This window comes from Emydura macquarii, unplaced genomic scaffold, assembly GCF_026122565.2.
Source record: "Emydura macquarii macquarii isolate MOO-44397 ecotype Brisbane River unplaced genomic scaffold, CSIRO-AGI_Emac_v2 contig_2297, whole genome shotgun sequence".
Taxonomy (NCBI): Eukaryota; Metazoa; Chordata; order Testudines; family Chelidae; genus Emydura; species Emydura macquarii.
In genome coordinates, this window is record NW_027132434.1 from 2,221,506 (window position 1) to 2,239,068 (window position 17,563).

A 17,563-nucleotide genomic window follows, 5' to 3' on the forward strand; every position below is an offset into this window, starting at 1 on the left:
ATTCATGTTCACCCTTCTAGTGTAATTATGTATTGTCTAATGCAACGTATGTCATGTAAGATGTTTTTGGAATTCTCATGGCATACTGAACATTATCGTTATAGTAATATGTTTGTTGCAACATCATGTGTATGGTTATGAGGCTTCACTATGTAATATTCCCAAATATATGTCTCATGGCTTGAGATAGATCTAGGAAAAACTCTACAGTGCTGAGAAGTAATTTGCATCTCATTAGGACTTGTATAGAACAAGCCAGGTCAACATTCCAGGAACAAAGGACTGGCCCAGATACCAACAAATGAATCCATAAAGGACCACAGTGACTCAGGGCATGAGGGAACCATACACCAATACTGTTTGTCTCCTGACCCTGACGGGGGCGGGGGGGAGAGAACGGGGGAAGGGGAAGACAAGGCCCGAAAGGGGAGAAGAAACATTTTAAAAAGGAGAGACATATTGCAGGCGCTCTCTCTTCCACCTCCATCTACAAACACCACCAAACAACTGAAGTGCTGATCACAGGGGGAGGGCCTGGCTGGAGGCAGACCAGCCAGCCTGTGATGAGAATCATCTGACTTTGTAAGATTGCTCAAAGTGTTAAGCTTAGTTTGTGATTTGCCTTTTATTTTCTCTTGATCAAATCTGACCTGCTTTTCTCTGATTTATAACAACTTAAAATCTTTCTGTACTTAATCAGTTTGTTTGTTTTCTCCAAAGCAGTGCATTTGGTGTAATATGAGTTAGACACTCCATTTGAAGTGAAGAGGCTGGTGGACATCAGTTTCTTTGATAAGATGACGAGCACATGAGCCTGCAGAGTCCAGTAGGCAGCACTGAACTCTGTAAAATGGCAGTTCCTAGGGTTGCATCTGGGACTGGGGATATTGACTGGGGTCATACCATTGCATAATCCCATGAGTGGCTGGTTAGAAGCACTCACTCACTGAGTTGGGAGCAATTTACATGCTATAGGTGGTGTGTGAGCTGTCCAGGAGTGGGGGTTCTCACAGCAAAGCAAGGTAAGACTGGCTCCAAGAGTGAGGGATTGGGCTGACACAGCGATTCACCAGTCCAGATTGCAGAAGGGAACGTCACACCTACCTCACAACATCTTTCAGTAGCACGCACATAGCAAAACTTTGTAACTTCACATACGATACCTTATCAGATTGTATGTGCTATTAATGTTTAGCAGATCAAGACTTTTAAAATGATACCTAACAAGGCATACTTTGTGTAGTAGAAAGTAAAAGCCTGAGACATGAGGCCTAGTATAACAGGCCAGGTATGAGGCCTGAGCTAAAATAATGGTCAAGTCTGTTACAAAGCAAAGTTAGCAGAAACCATGCTGTGAAAGCTGATAGGCTCACAGTAACGGGCAAGAACAGAGCTGGTATAACAAACACACCTTCCAAAGAAGTACTAGGCACAAGCACATTCTAGAAAGGCACCAGGACATTCTAATACCCCAGAGATAACGAGGGCTCACTGACCTCCTTAAATGACACTATAATGGATAGAAAAGTCTTGTTAATATGATGAATAGAGATGTTTTGACTCCCATGTGAGTTGATGATAAAGAGATAACTGCAGCTGATGATACTTGGTTCAGATACTGCAAGGGACAGGGAGTCTGTTCTCCCTGTGGAAGCATGCAAGGGGACTCTATCACAGGGCTTCAGTGCTTAAATTTTGCTAGGGCTTACCTCTCAGCTTGGCAGGTCATCCTCCTTGTCTGGGGGGGAAGGGCGGGTGGGGGGGGAGAAGAGTAACGACAGCATGCACTCCATGACTCCAGGTCAGTTTCCCCACATGGGTGCAGGAGGAGGTGCAAGGGTGAGAGGTACAGGAGGGGAGTGAAGGTGCTCTCAAGCTGCCCAGATAGTGTTTAATTGTTGCTGGGGCTGAGTCCCAACATCTTTTTCAATACAAATTAAGCACTGCAGGGCTATCTACCTGCCCTGAATTGCAGGACTTGGACTTAGATGTCTTCCTTGGGACAGCTGATTTTCTTTGAAATATTTCTGTGTAAAAACATTAAATCATCCAGTTTCTGGCTTAAGTGAAGCATGAGTCTCATTAATTGTGTGACCAGAGATTGAGAAGGCTCTCTCAGAAGGTGCACTGGATGCAGGGAGAGAATGCACAAAAACCATGCAACTCGACTGAGAATGGGAAAGTTCACCACTCCAGCAGTTGCACATCTTCATTCTTTGTCAGCTTCAGGGTGATATAATTTGACACTTCATCATCATCACTTCCACAGTCGCTATCCAAAACCTCAAAACGCTGTATGTGACCATTTTGTCTCCTTTGGTGACGGTGTCTGTGTTAGCTAATGAAGCATAAGACAAACTTCTTGATCTCTTGATAAACTTCCTGTTTCTCCGCTTCAGTGAAAACTTTCAGCCCCTTCATTCGTGGGTGTAGGAAAACTGCTACTCTGTGCAAAGGCTTGATTTCAAACTTTTCAATGAGACATAGCAAGGTTTTGGATTTGACTTGACTTACACTATCTACATCAGTGGTAGAAGGATGGAGATGCTTTTTCAGCCTTTCATAGCAAATGGGCACCAAGTGGAAAGCGGGCTGTGATGACTGTTCTAGTGCATCTGACTCTTCCTTAAAGGGCTGCAGGAACTCTATTAAGATGCTCAAGGTCTTGTGGTCAATGCTATCAATGACTGAGTGTCCCCTTTTTCTGTCAAAATTTCATATATTCTGTCCCACCACTCCTTGACTGTCTTAAAACATAACTGGTTTGTTGTTCCATCATGTTTCTATATCTCCTTTCAGAGACTTTTGCAGTCTGCTTTGAAGTCCAGATCTCCTGAAGTAAGCAACGAGATTTCGGCATGCATGGATCAGTTCGGTTACTGCTTCCTCCTTCTGGTTTCCTGGTTAGATAGTGTGTTCAAGTATAATATTTATAATATGTGCTGAGTATCTTATTTGCACATAGGACTTGAGGGCTGCAACCACGTTCATTCCCTGATCCGTAACAAAAAACATTTGGATGGTAATGCGGTGTATATCAAATCTTCTGAGTGCTTGAACAACAGCCAAAGAATGTTCTTGGCAGTTTTTGGTTTCCTGCTGTCAAACTGAGTCACACAAAGCATCTGCTCCACCTTTCCGAACTGTTGTGGCTTTATGTAATGAACAGTTACTCCCAAATAAGCAACCCTTCTGCAGTCATCCATCCACAGATCAAGGGTAACCAAGAATGTTTTTCAGCTCCGTGGATATTTGTTTTTTTCTTTTGCCACAAGTGCAGCATGCCAGGCTAATGTTGTAGAATGTGGTATTAACATATGTGCATCCATTTGACCATACTTGGCACCCATGTTAATCAAACTGTGATGGGGCCAGCCCTGACGGCTATAGGAGGGTGCTGGAAGGCATATATATTAGCCCCAGGCTTAGCAATTCTTTGTTCCCTGGGTGATCCAGCTGCAGCCACTCCAGGGCAATTAGGCCAATCAGGCCAGCTGCGGCCACTCCAGGACAATTAGGCCAGCTGGGGCCAATCAAGGAACTTGCCCCAGCTGTTAAAAGCCTCCCAGTCAGGCAGATGGGGGCAGCTGAGAGGGAGTTGAGTAGAACTGCTACAAGGTGTGGAGTCAGTAGAGGAGCGGAGCGGCTCTGCTGCAAGGTGTAGAGACCGGAGGAGAGCCTGAAGGAGAGCCACAAGCTGGGGGGGGCTACAGAAGAGCGACCCAGGGAAGATAGTAGCCCCTTGGACTAAGCTGTTTGAAGCTACTCCTCGCAGGGTCCCTGGGTCGGGGCCCGGGGTAGAGGGCGGGACCGGGCCCCCCCCCCCGCTCCCACCCAGCCACACCACCGGCATAGCCGTAAGGAGCGCAGACCCACGGGGCAAAACAGGCCCACCTTGCCACAACTGGTGTCAGCAGTGGGATTTGTGCGCAGCAGCTAGAGAGAGAGAAGGAGAGAGAGAGAGAGAAGGGAAAAAAAAAAAAAAACCCCGTCCATAATGGAGGACATAGTCAAGGCCCTTATACAAGCCATGGCGGCCCAGCAAGAGGCCACCAGGGCTCAGATAGCCTCCCAGCAGGAATCAATGCGGCTCCAGCAAGAGACTAACCAGTTGCTGATCAGCCAGGCCAACCAGGACCAGGCCCTCTTGCGAGAAGTGGTGACCCACCTAAAGACCCTGACCTCCCACACTCCTGGGCCAGAGGGGATGCGAACACTACGGGCCACCAGCTATTTGCAGAAGATGACTGCGGAAGATGATGTGGAGGCATACCTCCTCACCTTTGAGAGGGTCGCCACCCGTGAGGCTTGGCCCCAGGCCCAGTGGGCTGGTATCCTCGCCCCCTTTTTGTATGGAGAAGCCCAAAAGGCCTATTATGACCTGCCCGCAGTAGCTGCAGCAGACTATCACCAGTTAAAAACAGAGATCCTGGCTCGGGCGGGAGTAACAATGGCTGTGCGGGCTCAGAGATACCACAGCTGGAGGTACCAGGAAGACAAGGCCCCGCGATCACAACTATTCAGCCTTGCCCATCTCGCACAGAAGTGGCTGCAGCCAGAGATCCACCGGCCAGAGAAGGTCCTTGAGATTCTCGTCATTGACCGGTACATGAGGGGACTACCACCGGACCTCCGCACCTGGGTAGGCCAGAATGACCCGTCTTCCTACGATAAACTAGTTGCTCTAGTAGAGAGACAGGTAACTGCCAGGGGTCTTACCCGATCCACCAGAGAGGACTTACCCCGGATCAAAAGGCCTACCCCAGTTCCTGGGATCCGGACACCCGAGAATCCGGGGAAGACTGGGCGGAAGATGAGGGAAATGGAGGGCCCTCTGGAGGCTACCAAAGGATGGGGTGATGTGGGCAGAGAGTATAGGGTCAGACCCCTTAGCCCAAAGGATAAAGGTGTGCCTAGGGCCTCCTACCGATGCTATGCATGTGGGGAGTGGGGACACATAGCTGCCCAATGCCCCAATTCGGAGGAACCCATGCAATGTAACCTGGGGACCTGGGCAGACTCCTGCAGCCTAATCCACCTGGTGGGGGTCGCCCTAACCCCATATAGGTATACAAGGCCTGTGAAGTTAAACGGAGTTAAGACCCTGGCCCTCGTAGACTCCGGGAGCGCCATTACGCTCATTTCTGGGAAATTTGTAAAGCGCAGCCAATTGACACAGGCTAAACGCACAGGAGTAACTTGCGTTCATGGGGCCATTAGTTACTACCCAACCATCCCAGTGGATATCGAAGTTCCGGGAGCTGTCACCAGGGTGACAGCAGGAGTAGTTCCTAGGCTTCCATATCCGGTACTCATAGGAAGAGATTTCCCAGGGTTTGGAACCCTACTTCCCCTGGAGGGGTCCAGGGAAGGAGAGGGCCTTGAAGCTAATGGACTGGCCTCCCTAGATAGCCACCCCCCGATGTTCTCCGAGATTGCTGAGGATCTGTTCCCGGCCCCAGGGAAGAGCCGAAAGACCAGGGCTGAAAGGAGGGCGGCCAAGGCACTGGGTACAAGGATCTTGGCCCAGGGTTTGAAGCCAGCCATGGTGGGCAGGCAGACCCAGGCAACAGCTAGAGAAGCTGCCCTGAGAGAGGAAGGGCCTGAAGCGGACCCCGAACCAGATCACACCAGACCAGAAGCAGAGGTGGAAATGGGTCCCTTGGATCTTGAACAACCCGGATCGGCACGAGGGAACTTTGGCTGAGAACAGGCTGAAGACCCGAGGTACGTCAATGCCAGAAAAGACGTGGCAGAGATAGATGGAGTGCCTGTGGAGGGGAAAACTCGGGGTCCAGGGCCGTATTTCATGCTAAAGGGGGATTTACTGTATCGGGCTACGGAAGTAAATGGAGAGAAGGTGCTCCAGCTCCTGGTGCCCCAGAAACACCAAAGAGCTGTGCTGAGCTCGGCCCACAGCCATCTCTTTGGAGGGCACTTGGGGGGTAGAAAAAACACTGGCCCAAATCATAAGGAGGTTCTTTTGGCCGGGCATACATGAGGAGGTTCGGCGCTACTGTGCCACATGCCCGGAATGCCAGCTACACAGCCCCCAGCCTCACTTACGGGCCCCTTTAGTGCCCCTCCCCATCATTGAAATCCCGTTTGAACGGATTGCCATGGACCTAGTGGGTCCCTTGGAGAAAACGACTCGAGGCTATCAACACATACTTGTCGTCCTCGACTACGCCACTAGGTACCCGGAAGCTGTCCCCTTGCGGAATACCACCTCGAAGGTAATTGTGAATGAGCTAGTGAAGATTTTTGCCCGGGTGGGGCTACCCAAGGAGATATTAACGGACCAAGGTACCCCATTCATGTCAAAACTGATGAAGGACTTGTGTACTCTCCTACATGTGCGGGCCCTATGGACTTCTGTCTACCACCCTCAGACGGACGGCCTTGTAGAAAGGTTCAATAGGACCCTCAAGGTCATGATAAAGAAGGTGGTAAGCCGAGATGGGAAGGACTGGGATGCCTTGCTGCCGTACCTCATGTTTGCCATCCGGGAGGTTCCTCAGGCCTCCACAGGGTTCTCCCCCTTTGAATTACTATACGGACCTCACCCCGGGGAATCCTGGACATAGCCAGGGAAATATGGGAGGAGGAGCCCACACCAGGGAAGAGCGTAGTTGATCATGTGCTCCAGATGAGGGACTGGATAGCCCGAGTCACCCCCATTGTACGGGAACATTTGGAAAAAGCCCAGCGGGCCCACTATAACCGTCAAGCCACAGTGCGACGATTTCATCCAGGGGACCAAGTAATGATACTAGTCCCCACCGCTGAAAGCAAGTTGTTGGCCCAGTGGCAGGGGCCCTACGAAGTGGTTGAGCCTGTGGGGGAGACAAACTATAAGGTACGACAACCAGGGCATCGCAAACAAGAACAGATTTATCACATCAACTTATTAAAACCCTGGAAGGCTCGGGAAGTATGTGTGGCCTTAACCCAGGACGTAGAACCCCTTGAACAAGTGAAGATATCCCCGGACCTAACACCAAACCAGAAGGCTGAGGCGACCGAAGTGGTAGCCCGAAACCGGGATGTCTTCACAACTAAGCCAGGACGAACAACGGAGATTGTTCACCCCATTATCACAAACCCCGGAGCCAGGGTTACGATGAGGCCCTACCGAATACCTGAGGCCAAGAGAGAGGAAATTAGGGCCGAAGTCAGGAAAATGTTGGAGCTGGGGATCATAGAAGAATCCCATAGTCAGTGGTCTAGCCCAATCGTGTTAGTGCCTAAACCTGACGGCACGACGAGGTTCTGTAATGACTTTCGCAGGCTCAATGAGGTTTCTCAGTTCGATGCATACCCCATGCCCCGAATAGATGAGCTCGTGGATCGATTGGGCAAGGCTCGGTTCTTAACTACCCTGGATCTGACCAAGGGATATTGGCAGGTCCCTCTAGCCGAAAAGGCAAAGGAAAAGACCGCGTTCTCTACACCAGACGGGTTGTTCCAGTACACTGTCCTCCCCTTCGGACTACATGGGGGCCCAGCTACCTTCCAGCGTCTAATGGATAAGCTGCTGCGCCCCATGCCGACTATGCAGCCGCGTATTTGGACGACATAGTCATTCACACCCCAGACTGGGAAACCCATCTGAGGAAGGTAGAAGGGGTATTGAACACCCTGCGGCAGGCCGGCCTCACCGCCAACCCCACCAAGTGTGCCATAGGTCTAGCTGAGGCTCGATACCTCGGATACATCGTAGGGAGGGGTGTGGTGAGATCCCAACTAAATAAGCTAGAGGCTATCCAGAATTGGCCCCGGCCTAACCGGAAGAAGCAGGTCCGAGCATTTTTAGGTGGGGTGGGGTACTACCGGTGATTCATCCCACATTTCGCCTCCAGAGCCATCCCCCTGATGGACCTGATAAAAGCCCGGGGCCCAGAGATGGTACGATGGACCACTGCAGCCGAAGAGGCCTTTACAGACTTGCGGATGGCCCTCTGCAGTGACCCCATACTCCTCACCCCGGACTTTACAAAAGAATTCATCCTACAGACTGATGCCTCTGAGGTGGGCTTGGGTGCGGTCCTCTCGCAGATGGCGGGAGGCGAGGAACACCCTGTATTGTACCTCAGCAGGAAACTCCTCCCTAGGGAACAGCGGTATGCAGTTGTAGAACGGGAGTGCCTCACAGTCAAGTGGGCTATGGAAGCGCTCCGCTACTACCTGCTGGGGCGCCACTTTACTCTTGTGACTGATCACGCTCCCCTCCAGTGGATGCACCGGAACAGGGAGAAAAATGCACGGGTAACCAGGTGGTTCTTGTCCCTGCAACCTTTCTGGTTCACCATACAACACCAGGCGGGCAGTCACTATGGGAATGCCGATGGCCTGTCCCGCGTACACTTTATGACGTCCCAAGTTGCCCAACCTGGTGGGTTTGAGCAGGGGGGGAGGATGTGTGACAGGGCCAGCCCTGACGGCTATAGGAGGGTGCTGGAAGGCATATATATCAGCCCCAGGCTTAGCAAATCTTTGTTCCCTGGGTGATCCAGCTGTGGCCACTCCAGGGCAATTAGGCCAATCAGGCCAGCTGTGGCCACTCCAGGACAATTAGGCCAATCAGGCCAGCTGGGGCCAATCAAGGAACTTGCCCCAGCAGTTAAAAGCCTCCCAGTAAGGCAGATGGGGGCAGCTGAGAGGGAGTTGAGTAGAGCTGCTATGAGGTGTGGAGTCAGTAGAGGAGCGGAGCGGCTCTGCTGCAAGGTGTAGAGACCGGAGGAGAGCCTGAAGGAGAGCCACAAGCCGGGGGGGCTACAGAAGAGCGACCCAGGAAAGGTAGTAGCCCCTTGGACTAAGCTGTTTGAGGCTACTCCTCGCAGGGTCCCTGGGTCGGGGCCCAGGGTAGAGGGCGGGACCGGGCCCCCCCCCCTGCTCCCACCCAGCTGCAACACCGGCATAGCCGTAAGGAGCGCAGACCCACGGGGCAAAACAGGCCCACCTTGCCACAAAACATTGAGAATATGCAAGGAACCCTCACCGCTGACTTCCTCAAAAAGTCTTATGTCTGTTACTACAAACTTCAATAATTCCTGAGACACAGTTGTCTTCATGTCTTCTGTGATAGTGACATATTTCTTTAGCAAACTGGAGCCCAATTCTGGTCTACATTTATGTTTAAGTAAGTTTGAAGTACCGGTGTTGACTACTAAACCTATAGATTTTTTTGCACATGACACATTCAACATATTCAACCACAGTAACTCCCATTTCATCAATAAGAAATCTGAATGAATTCCAAATTGGTGATTTGCCTCTCTCATTTCCCTTCAAACTGTATGCACCAGCACTTAATTTCTTTTCAATTTCCTTTTCCATTAACTTTTTAATTACAGAGTTTGGAAACTTTTCTGGCAGCAACTGGTAAGAAAGTGCAGAGCAGGTGACAGTGATGAGTTCAATTTGCGCTGCCGAACTGACAATGCAATAAAAGAAAGTGAACTTTCACCAGTATTAGCTGAATCTGAATAAATGGGGTGTATGGCCCATGGGGTGCAAACTGCATGGTACAAGCCATGGGCTGCATGATGGAGAATGCAGCATGCAAAGTGAATTGCATAAAATACATGCTACCATGGAGGTAAGGTAGTATATGCTACAAGGCTGCTTCATGCAGTCGTATAAACCCATGCTTCTCGATACTTATCCTTCTGCTGTGCACCCAGTAACTATCATTAAAGGAGCCTATCCTGTCACCAGAAGGACCCAGGATCAGCTCTTGCTCAAATTGTGCCTTCACAGACGCATAGAGCAGGTTGCCTAAGGACAAGGGCTAACCTTGGGTCTGAATCTCTCCTGTACTATGGAGATCCCTCTCCGGTGGATTTCATTTTCCTTAGGCGGAAGTGGTGATGTGGTTGCTGCATTAAATGGGTTTCTAGGTTGCAAGTTCCCAGTTGCAGAGCTGTGTCAAAATACAGTGAGCATCGCATAATGAGAGGTTTGTACTTCCACCTTCTCTTAAAGGTGGAGAAGCAGCTGTCTGCAGCTCATAGCCTATGAGATTGCGTCCCCACTTTTGATATCTTACATTTCCTCTCCCCCGATATACAGAGAAAGGAAAGGTGATAGATCAAGACAGCCAACAAAATCCTCCATGCTCTTATTGTCAAGGTTTAAGCAGCCAAGCAGTTCAGGAAATCTCTCCCAACTTTATTGCCATACCAGGTCAGTGGGAGAGGAAGGTAGCTGCTTCTGCAAAGTCAGTCAGTGTGGTTTTCTGACTCTCTCCCAGAACTCCACCCAGAAGGGGTGAAGCTTCTGTTTACAGTTTAACACTCTCAGGGGCACACACTACTGTCTAAGCAGTCAGCATACACACTTTGTACAGTCTAACACCCCTGTGCTCTTGTATGCGATCTCATGTAAAGCACAGGACAGGACAGATCACACAAAACAATAAACTCTAAATGAATGTCCCTGCCTTTAGTTTCTCCACCAATTTAGGGTGTTCTCTGGGCTGGGATCTGAGTATCTTGGGTTGTCCAGAGTCCTTGGGGCCATCTGGGCTCAGAAAAGATGGAACGGCTTCCTGCCTCTGGAGGCTGTTACGTGCAGGGTGACCTCTCTCTCCTGGAGCTTCCTTGCCCAGGTTCTGTGAACCTGCTCTCTCTTGTCTCATGCTCCCTATTCCTGTGAGTTTCTTTATTTAACCTCTTCCTTGTCACCTGGTCTCTTTTGTTCTATTCCTGATACATTTCCATGGCTCTGACCTTCTCCCCTCCCTCTAGAGGGATAAGCTAGCCCAGATTTCCCAGGCTTGAGCTGCATTTTAGTATAACCTTTAGTGAGGGTTAAGTGCCATTGTTAAGGATAAGATTTTGTCATGGTTATTTTTAGTAAAAGTCACAGACAGGTCACAGGCAGGAAACAAAAATTCACGAAAAATTCACCTGTCCCTGATTTTTACTAAAAATAATCATGACAAAATGAGGCTAACGGGGATGAGAGCCCAAACCCTGCTGCAGGAGAGGAGTAGAGGGAAGGGGGGTCCAGCACCTCTGCCTTGGAGGCCAGGATGGATAAAAATCAATTATTTTTTAAAAAATAAAAATAATTAGGTTTTTTTTATTTAAATCAGATTTTTTTAAATTTTTTTTAAAAAAATCATCAATAAAATATTACATTTCTCTCTCGTTTAAAAAAATAACAGTTACAATTAAATCTATCACAAAATGCTAAACCTACCCACGCAGTCCCATAAAAATGAAATAGCTCTAGTCTGTCCAGCCTAACTACCAGCTCTTGTATTTGAAAGTTCTGGGCATTCAGTTTCTGTTTCTCAGCAGACTAAAGTCACATGTGCAAAGAAAGACAGAGGCTGGATAGGATTGCTGTTTTGTGCTTATGTGGTGGTGTAGCTGGGCCAAGCAAGGCAGAGGAGTTAGTTAAGACACTGTCAATGACAGAGAGACAAAGCACAGAGGCAGAGTAGACAGGAACAGTGGAGTGGACTGGAAAGAAAAAGGGAAGACATTATTCAGTACACACACAACTTCCTATATTCCCCCACACTTTTGCTACAGAAAAACTGTCATGGCTTCTGGGTGTAAGAGAGACCCTATCTGGGAATATTTTGAAGAAATTCCTTCCCTGGGTAAAAAAGGAAAACGTGTCCAATGTAAGCAATGCAACAAGGAGATGAAGGGCCTAGTTGCAAGAATGAAACATGAAAACTGCTTATTGGGAGAAAATTATGTGGATATGTCTGAAGAACAATCTGGACCAACTGGTTAGTAACTTAAATAATTCACTTTGCAATGCATCATTCTTCAAGACTCTCTCTATGCCTTTTAGTATAAGTGTGATTTAACAAGTAAATTCCCAAGCTGTTTGCTATGTTGGATGTTGCAAGTATACGGTACAGAAAGCTGCAGTAAGAAATCTAGAGTTGCCAGTTGCCATTGAGTGTCATTTTCTTATTTTATATTACGTAATATATGCCCCTTATTTTGCAACATCATGGCCACAGACCATAATGATGATGCCATAAGTCTATTCCCTATTTTACATCAGCATAACTCAGCTTTCCCAAGGGAACCCCATCCTATACTTGTTTTCTCAAAAAACAGACGTGCCAATGAGTTTTATGGCGTTTACTCCAAAATTAAGTGCACTCTAAGTGCAGTCAGTCTTAGCTTTTTGGTAATTTGGAATTGGATCTGCATCCTTGCTGAAAAAAATGTAAATGATAGTCAAAGAATAATATAGTGAGAAGAACTGAGAAGAACGACTATTCAAAATCATTTTTGAATTTTGTTTCAGGATCCCATTTAAGCATAAGAGACTTTGACTGTGACTGTCTATCTGCAACAACTTCAGAGTCATCCGGTGGTACTTTTAGCAGCAGTGCTGCAACTAAACGTAAAAGTATCAGTAGCAAGCAAAAGATTTCAATCATCCAGTAAAACCACCATCATGGATAGGTTTGTAGTAAGGACCAGCAAATACCAAAAAGACACCATAGATGAAAAGATTGCTCAGTTCATTTATGTCACAAATTCTCCATTTTGCATTTTTAACAATAAACACTTAATTGATACGGTTGAGTCCTGGTAGAGCAGACGTTGGTGGAAGGTTGCTAGATACAGTGTATGAGAAGGAACTTGAACAGTGTGCAGGAAATACTGAGGGGAAATTTGCTAGTTTAAACCTTGATGGGTGGAGCAATGTACACAATGATCCAGTATTATGTGCCTGTGTGACAACAGAAGATGGGGTTGCATATCTTTCAGAAACAATAGATACATCGGGAAATGCCCACACAACAGAATATTTAAAAGAAGTGGCAGTGAACGCTGTAGTAAACTGTGAACAAAAATTCAACTGTCATGGGCACAGTTTTGTCATAGACAATGTTGCAAATGTGGCAAAGATGAGAAGATACTTAGAAGAAGAAATGGAAGGATGCTCCTTAATAACATATAGCTGCAGTGCCCATTTAATGCATCTTTTAGTCAAAGACTTAAGCACGTCTTCTCCAAGAATAAAAGAAAATGTTGTTGAAGTTGCAAAATACTTCTGTAACGACCATTTTGCTTCAGCTTCACTGAAGAGAGCAGGAAGATCCAAACTAATTCTCCCTCAAGATGTTCGAAGGAATTCTGTGGGTTGATTGTTTTGAAGAATTTATTAAGAACTGGCCTATTCTCAAAAAACTTTGTGAAGAAATGTGATAAAATAGATGGAAGTATCTCATCCAAAATATCTAACACTGGAGTAAAGAGGAATGTAAAGGATATGCTCAGTATACTGAAGCCTATATTCATAGCCTTAAACAAACTTCAGAGAAATTGTTGTTGCATTGCTGATGCTGCCAAAATTTGGAAGGTACCGGTACTTCAAGAGACATTGAAGAAAGAAACACCTCACCAGAAAGTTTAACTGCAGGCAATAAAGCAGCGAATGGATCAAGCACTAACTCCACCTCATTCTCTTGCGAACATTCTCGACCCCAGATATAAAAGTAGATGCCTAGTTTCTGAACAGTACATGTTTACTGATGATGTTTTGAACAAAGTCACTCCCCTGAATTTCTGTTTCAGTCGATGAATAAAAATGACAGTGGGAGTGGGGAAGATGAGAGCTAGTTGTAGAAGTTTTAAGGACAGCATACGTTTAGTGTTGTGATGACTTATCTGTTGAGTTAATAACATTTTAAAATTAAAAAAAGAGTTTAAGCCAGCAACTCAGGAGACTGCTGCAATTGCAAATGTGAAACATGTATGTAACATTTAAGATTTAGTTTAATAAATAAGTGCTATTGTGTTTGTGTGTGTGATTTAGATCTTACCATTCCTAATGTACTGCTGCTGCATCTGCAGCTTGATACATGTAATGAGTATTATGTACTATTTCCTAAATTAATAAAAATCAAGTTATCTAAAAATTACACAAAGTATACCCTCTTAGATGTTGTAAAATGCTGTATTGAGTTGTAAATTAACGTTTAAGTGATCAGATTTGCACCATTGTTTAAGAAATATGTGAAGAAGTATCAGTGGAAAACTTGATTTAAATCAATGATTATCTTTAAATCGCCTTGATTTAAATCAATCCAACCTGCTGGAGACCCAGAGCTCCACCACACAGGTCACCTTCCCCGCAGCGGGGACTCCCACCTGGGATCTATGGGGACCAGCTGAGCTCCAGGCTCCCCCAACTGACAGGGAACTGCGTGTCTTGGAGCTGGGAACCCCTGGCACCCTGGCTGACAATATAGGGGTTATGGGTTGGAGCCGCGGGGTTGCTGCTGCCGCTGGGGACTGAGAGCTATCACCCCTTGAGAGCTCCGCAGCCTTCAGAAGCTGACAACTTCCACCCCTATGTCCGAGGTCACGGGATGGAAGATGAAAAGGATAATTTCACAGAAGTCATGGAATCCGTGACCTCCCTGACAAAGTCTTATCCTTAGCCATTGTTACACACCAGATAACCATTGTCCCTATCTGCTACAAAACCTGTCAGCAATAGGGTGTCTACATGCAGGCACAGATGATACAGCAGTTTTTCATAATACAACTTCACAGTATCACTCAAAATTCATAAGTTTTACCCACCCAATCCAGTAGGTGGCCTCTGAGCATGCCTATGCATTGGGCCTCACACGCCAGCTAGGTAGACAAATGCCTGTCTTCCTCTGGTTTGTGAATCACTCTGGGGGTTAGGCAGGAGATAGTCATCCAGATGTCTAGGATAAAGAGACAGTGCACATCCCCAGAGGAAGAACCTTAGGTGCAGAGGGAACATCCACCCTGAAAATTTAGATGCTGAGTCAGTTTAGGTGCCCAGAGTTCAGAAGGAGTTTTGTGGATCACAGTGCACGCAAACCCAGGCTTTAGGCACGCAAATACCTCTGTGGCTCTGGTCCCTAGTACCCGACACAACTAATTCCTGGATAATTCCGGCTTGTCTAGCAGTTACACTTGCCTGTTCGGGCAAGACTGAAAACTCACAAGTCCCCTAGAACTAAACTTGGAAGGATTAGATTTTTATTGGTAAGTGTGTGTCAATGTCAATTTCATCACACACAAACTGAAGTAAAAACTTTTCCATCATAAGCAAAGAAAGAAAAATGCTGTTTGAGAACTTATTAGAGTTTGACTTAGGGATATTTACTTTGTATATTTTGACATGGGATGTTGACAATTTGTGTTTTAATGGTTATAAAGCTTTACCTTTTTGATTCTCATTGCCTACAGTCATTAAATAACTATTGTCTGACCCCACCCCATAGCTTTCCACGACTGTGAAAAATTAAATTTGATAAAAAATAAAAAGTTTAAAAATAATCAGTCAAGTCATACCAAGCTAGAACAATGCATCTTTCCACTCTTATTTACATCACTAAATGCTGCAGTGCAAGCATGTGTGTTAGACAGTGGCTTGTGAAACCTTAAGGAGCTTCCTCCATAAACAAACAAGTCTGAGAAGCTAAACTCAGAGATTCAAGAGCAAATTCTGCTCCGGATTTAACAGATAAAACATATAAAAGTGGGATCAGAACCTTTAATGTGGCGTGGTAGATAAATGTATCTGAAGTCTCAGAAGAGGCTAATACCTGGCACCAAGATTATCCTATGGTCCCATAAAAGCAGCTACAGCACAGTGCAGATCAATGTAATTTTAAAATCAAGTGCTACATTTTTTAAACAAAGTTCTACAATTTCTCAATGCAGGTTTGCAAGCACTCCAAAATTTTCTTGGAGGAGCCAAGAAACTGGTCTGGGCATCAAGAGGAAATTCATAAAATATCTCTCTCCTCAGGAAGGAGACTCGGTTCACAAACACAGTGAGGCAAATCCTGCCTTCAGGTATGTTGGAGCAACCCAAAGGAGAAACCTCCCCAATAATATTCTGACACCAACACCACTGCAAATATAACAGACGAGGTGGCTGAAGAAGAGCTCAAAAGCTTGTCTCTCTCACCAGCAGAAGTTGGGCCAATACAAGATATTACCTCACCCACCATGTCTCTCCAACAGTCAATGACCAGGCTTTCAGGTCAAGGCACCTGCTGCCTCACCTTTTGCTGCAGATTCCCAACACTTTTTATTGCTTCTGGTGCTCAACCCCAAGGCTCAGCTGGGAGCTCTGCACTAGGGTGACCAGACGTCCTGATTTTATAGGGGCAGTCCCCATAGTGCAGGCATTTTTCTTATATCGGCACCTATTACCTCTCCCCCCCCCCCCTCCTGATTTTTCACACTTGCTATCTGGTCACCCTATTCCACCCCCTGGTTCCCACGGCCCCCATTGGGGGGGAGGTGGGTTCTTACTGAGCACCACTCCCTCCCCCTCATCCGGAGTAGGGTCGCCTGCCAGGCGATTTGGAAACACAGAAAGCCCATTTTCCCTCAGCTACAACCCACCTTGCACCAGCCCCTCTGCCTGGGGGGAGGAGAGGGGCTGCCGGGCTAGGGTGCGGCCAGCTGCTCCCTGCCCATCGGGTCCCTCCCCAGCCAGCTGCGCCTGCAAGGGCACGGAAGCCGCCTTGCCCCCCCCGGCCAGACCTTGGGACCCGCCGCGCCCGCGGTGCGAGGTGCCTGCCCTTTACCATGGCGTCGTAGCCCAGCAGGTTCATGAAGCGGACCACCTCCCGCCCCTTGAAGTAGCTGAACCACACGGTGCCCTGGTACTGGTCGCCGGCGTCCAGGAGCAGCACGTTGGGGTGGCTGGCTCGGATCTCGCGGATCTTGGTGTATCTCCGCGCCACGCCGCCGTAGCAGTCCAGGGGGCGGCGGCCGGAGCTCAGGCACTTGCCCGAGTCGCGGCTGGTCTGCTCCACCCGCGCGTGGACGTCGTTGGTGTGGAGCAGCGTGAGCTGGAACGCGGCCCGGGCGGCGCGCGCCTGGCACAGCAGCGCGGCGAGACCCAGCCAGGGGCTGAGCGCCCCGAGCAGCCGCTTCCCCATGCCTCCTGCTCCGCCCGCCCGCGCGCTGCTTCGGCGTGAAGCGGCGGGGAAAGTCCCTGGCAGGCGGTGAGAGGAAGGGTGCGACGGCTTCCCTCACCGTCCCGGTGCGGCTAATCTCGGATCCTTCCTGCTCCTGAAGGCGGCGGGGTGAAGAGATCGGAGCGAGGGTGTCCGTCCCAGATAAAGTTTCACAAGATGTTCCTTGCAAGACGTTTCACTGCGAAACAGGGCGAGTCCCGGCTGTTGAGAAATTGCATCCTCTTGCCTTGCTCTGAGGCCCCAGGATGCGGGTTGGTGGGCGGTGTTCTGGAGCACTGTGTGTAAACAGGCCGCAGAAGTAGGACGGGATGATTCACTCTGCGGGGTGGCTTGGCCCGCGGAGTGCTTGAGTTGGAGACCACTGGCTATTTGCAACAACTGGATTGAGTGGTTTCTCAGATACCTTTAAACCCCACTCACTTTGCGGCTGTGAGCCAGAGCCCACGAACACGGGTGGCCATGTTTAACTTGTAAGCTGGTGAACAGGAGTTTTCAGGATGGGCGAGGAGATGTCTAAATCCCTCATGAAAATGCAGCTACATCTGGGGCTCAGCAATCCTATGAGAAGAAAAATCAGCCAGGAACGTCCAG

The 17,563-nt window shown here is 48.1% G+C and overlaps 1 protein-coding gene across 2 annotated transcripts in view; it reads right to left on the bottom strand.

The window, feature by feature from the left end:
* The window catches only part of NT5E (5'-nucleotidase ecto), a 55,374-nt gene extending 38,147 nt beyond the window's left edge, over positions 1-17,227 (bottom strand). For both annotated transcript variants that reach the window (XM_067560735.1, XM_067560733.1), the window contains exon 1: positions 16,577-17,227. In XM_067560735.1, coding sequence (XP_067416836.1) covers positions 16,577-16,933 — 357 coding nt within the window. In that variant the 5' untranslated portion in view covers positions 16,934-17,227. The remainder of the gene's footprint in view (positions 1-16,576) is intronic.
* Positions 17,228-17,563: the final 336 nt, after the last annotated feature.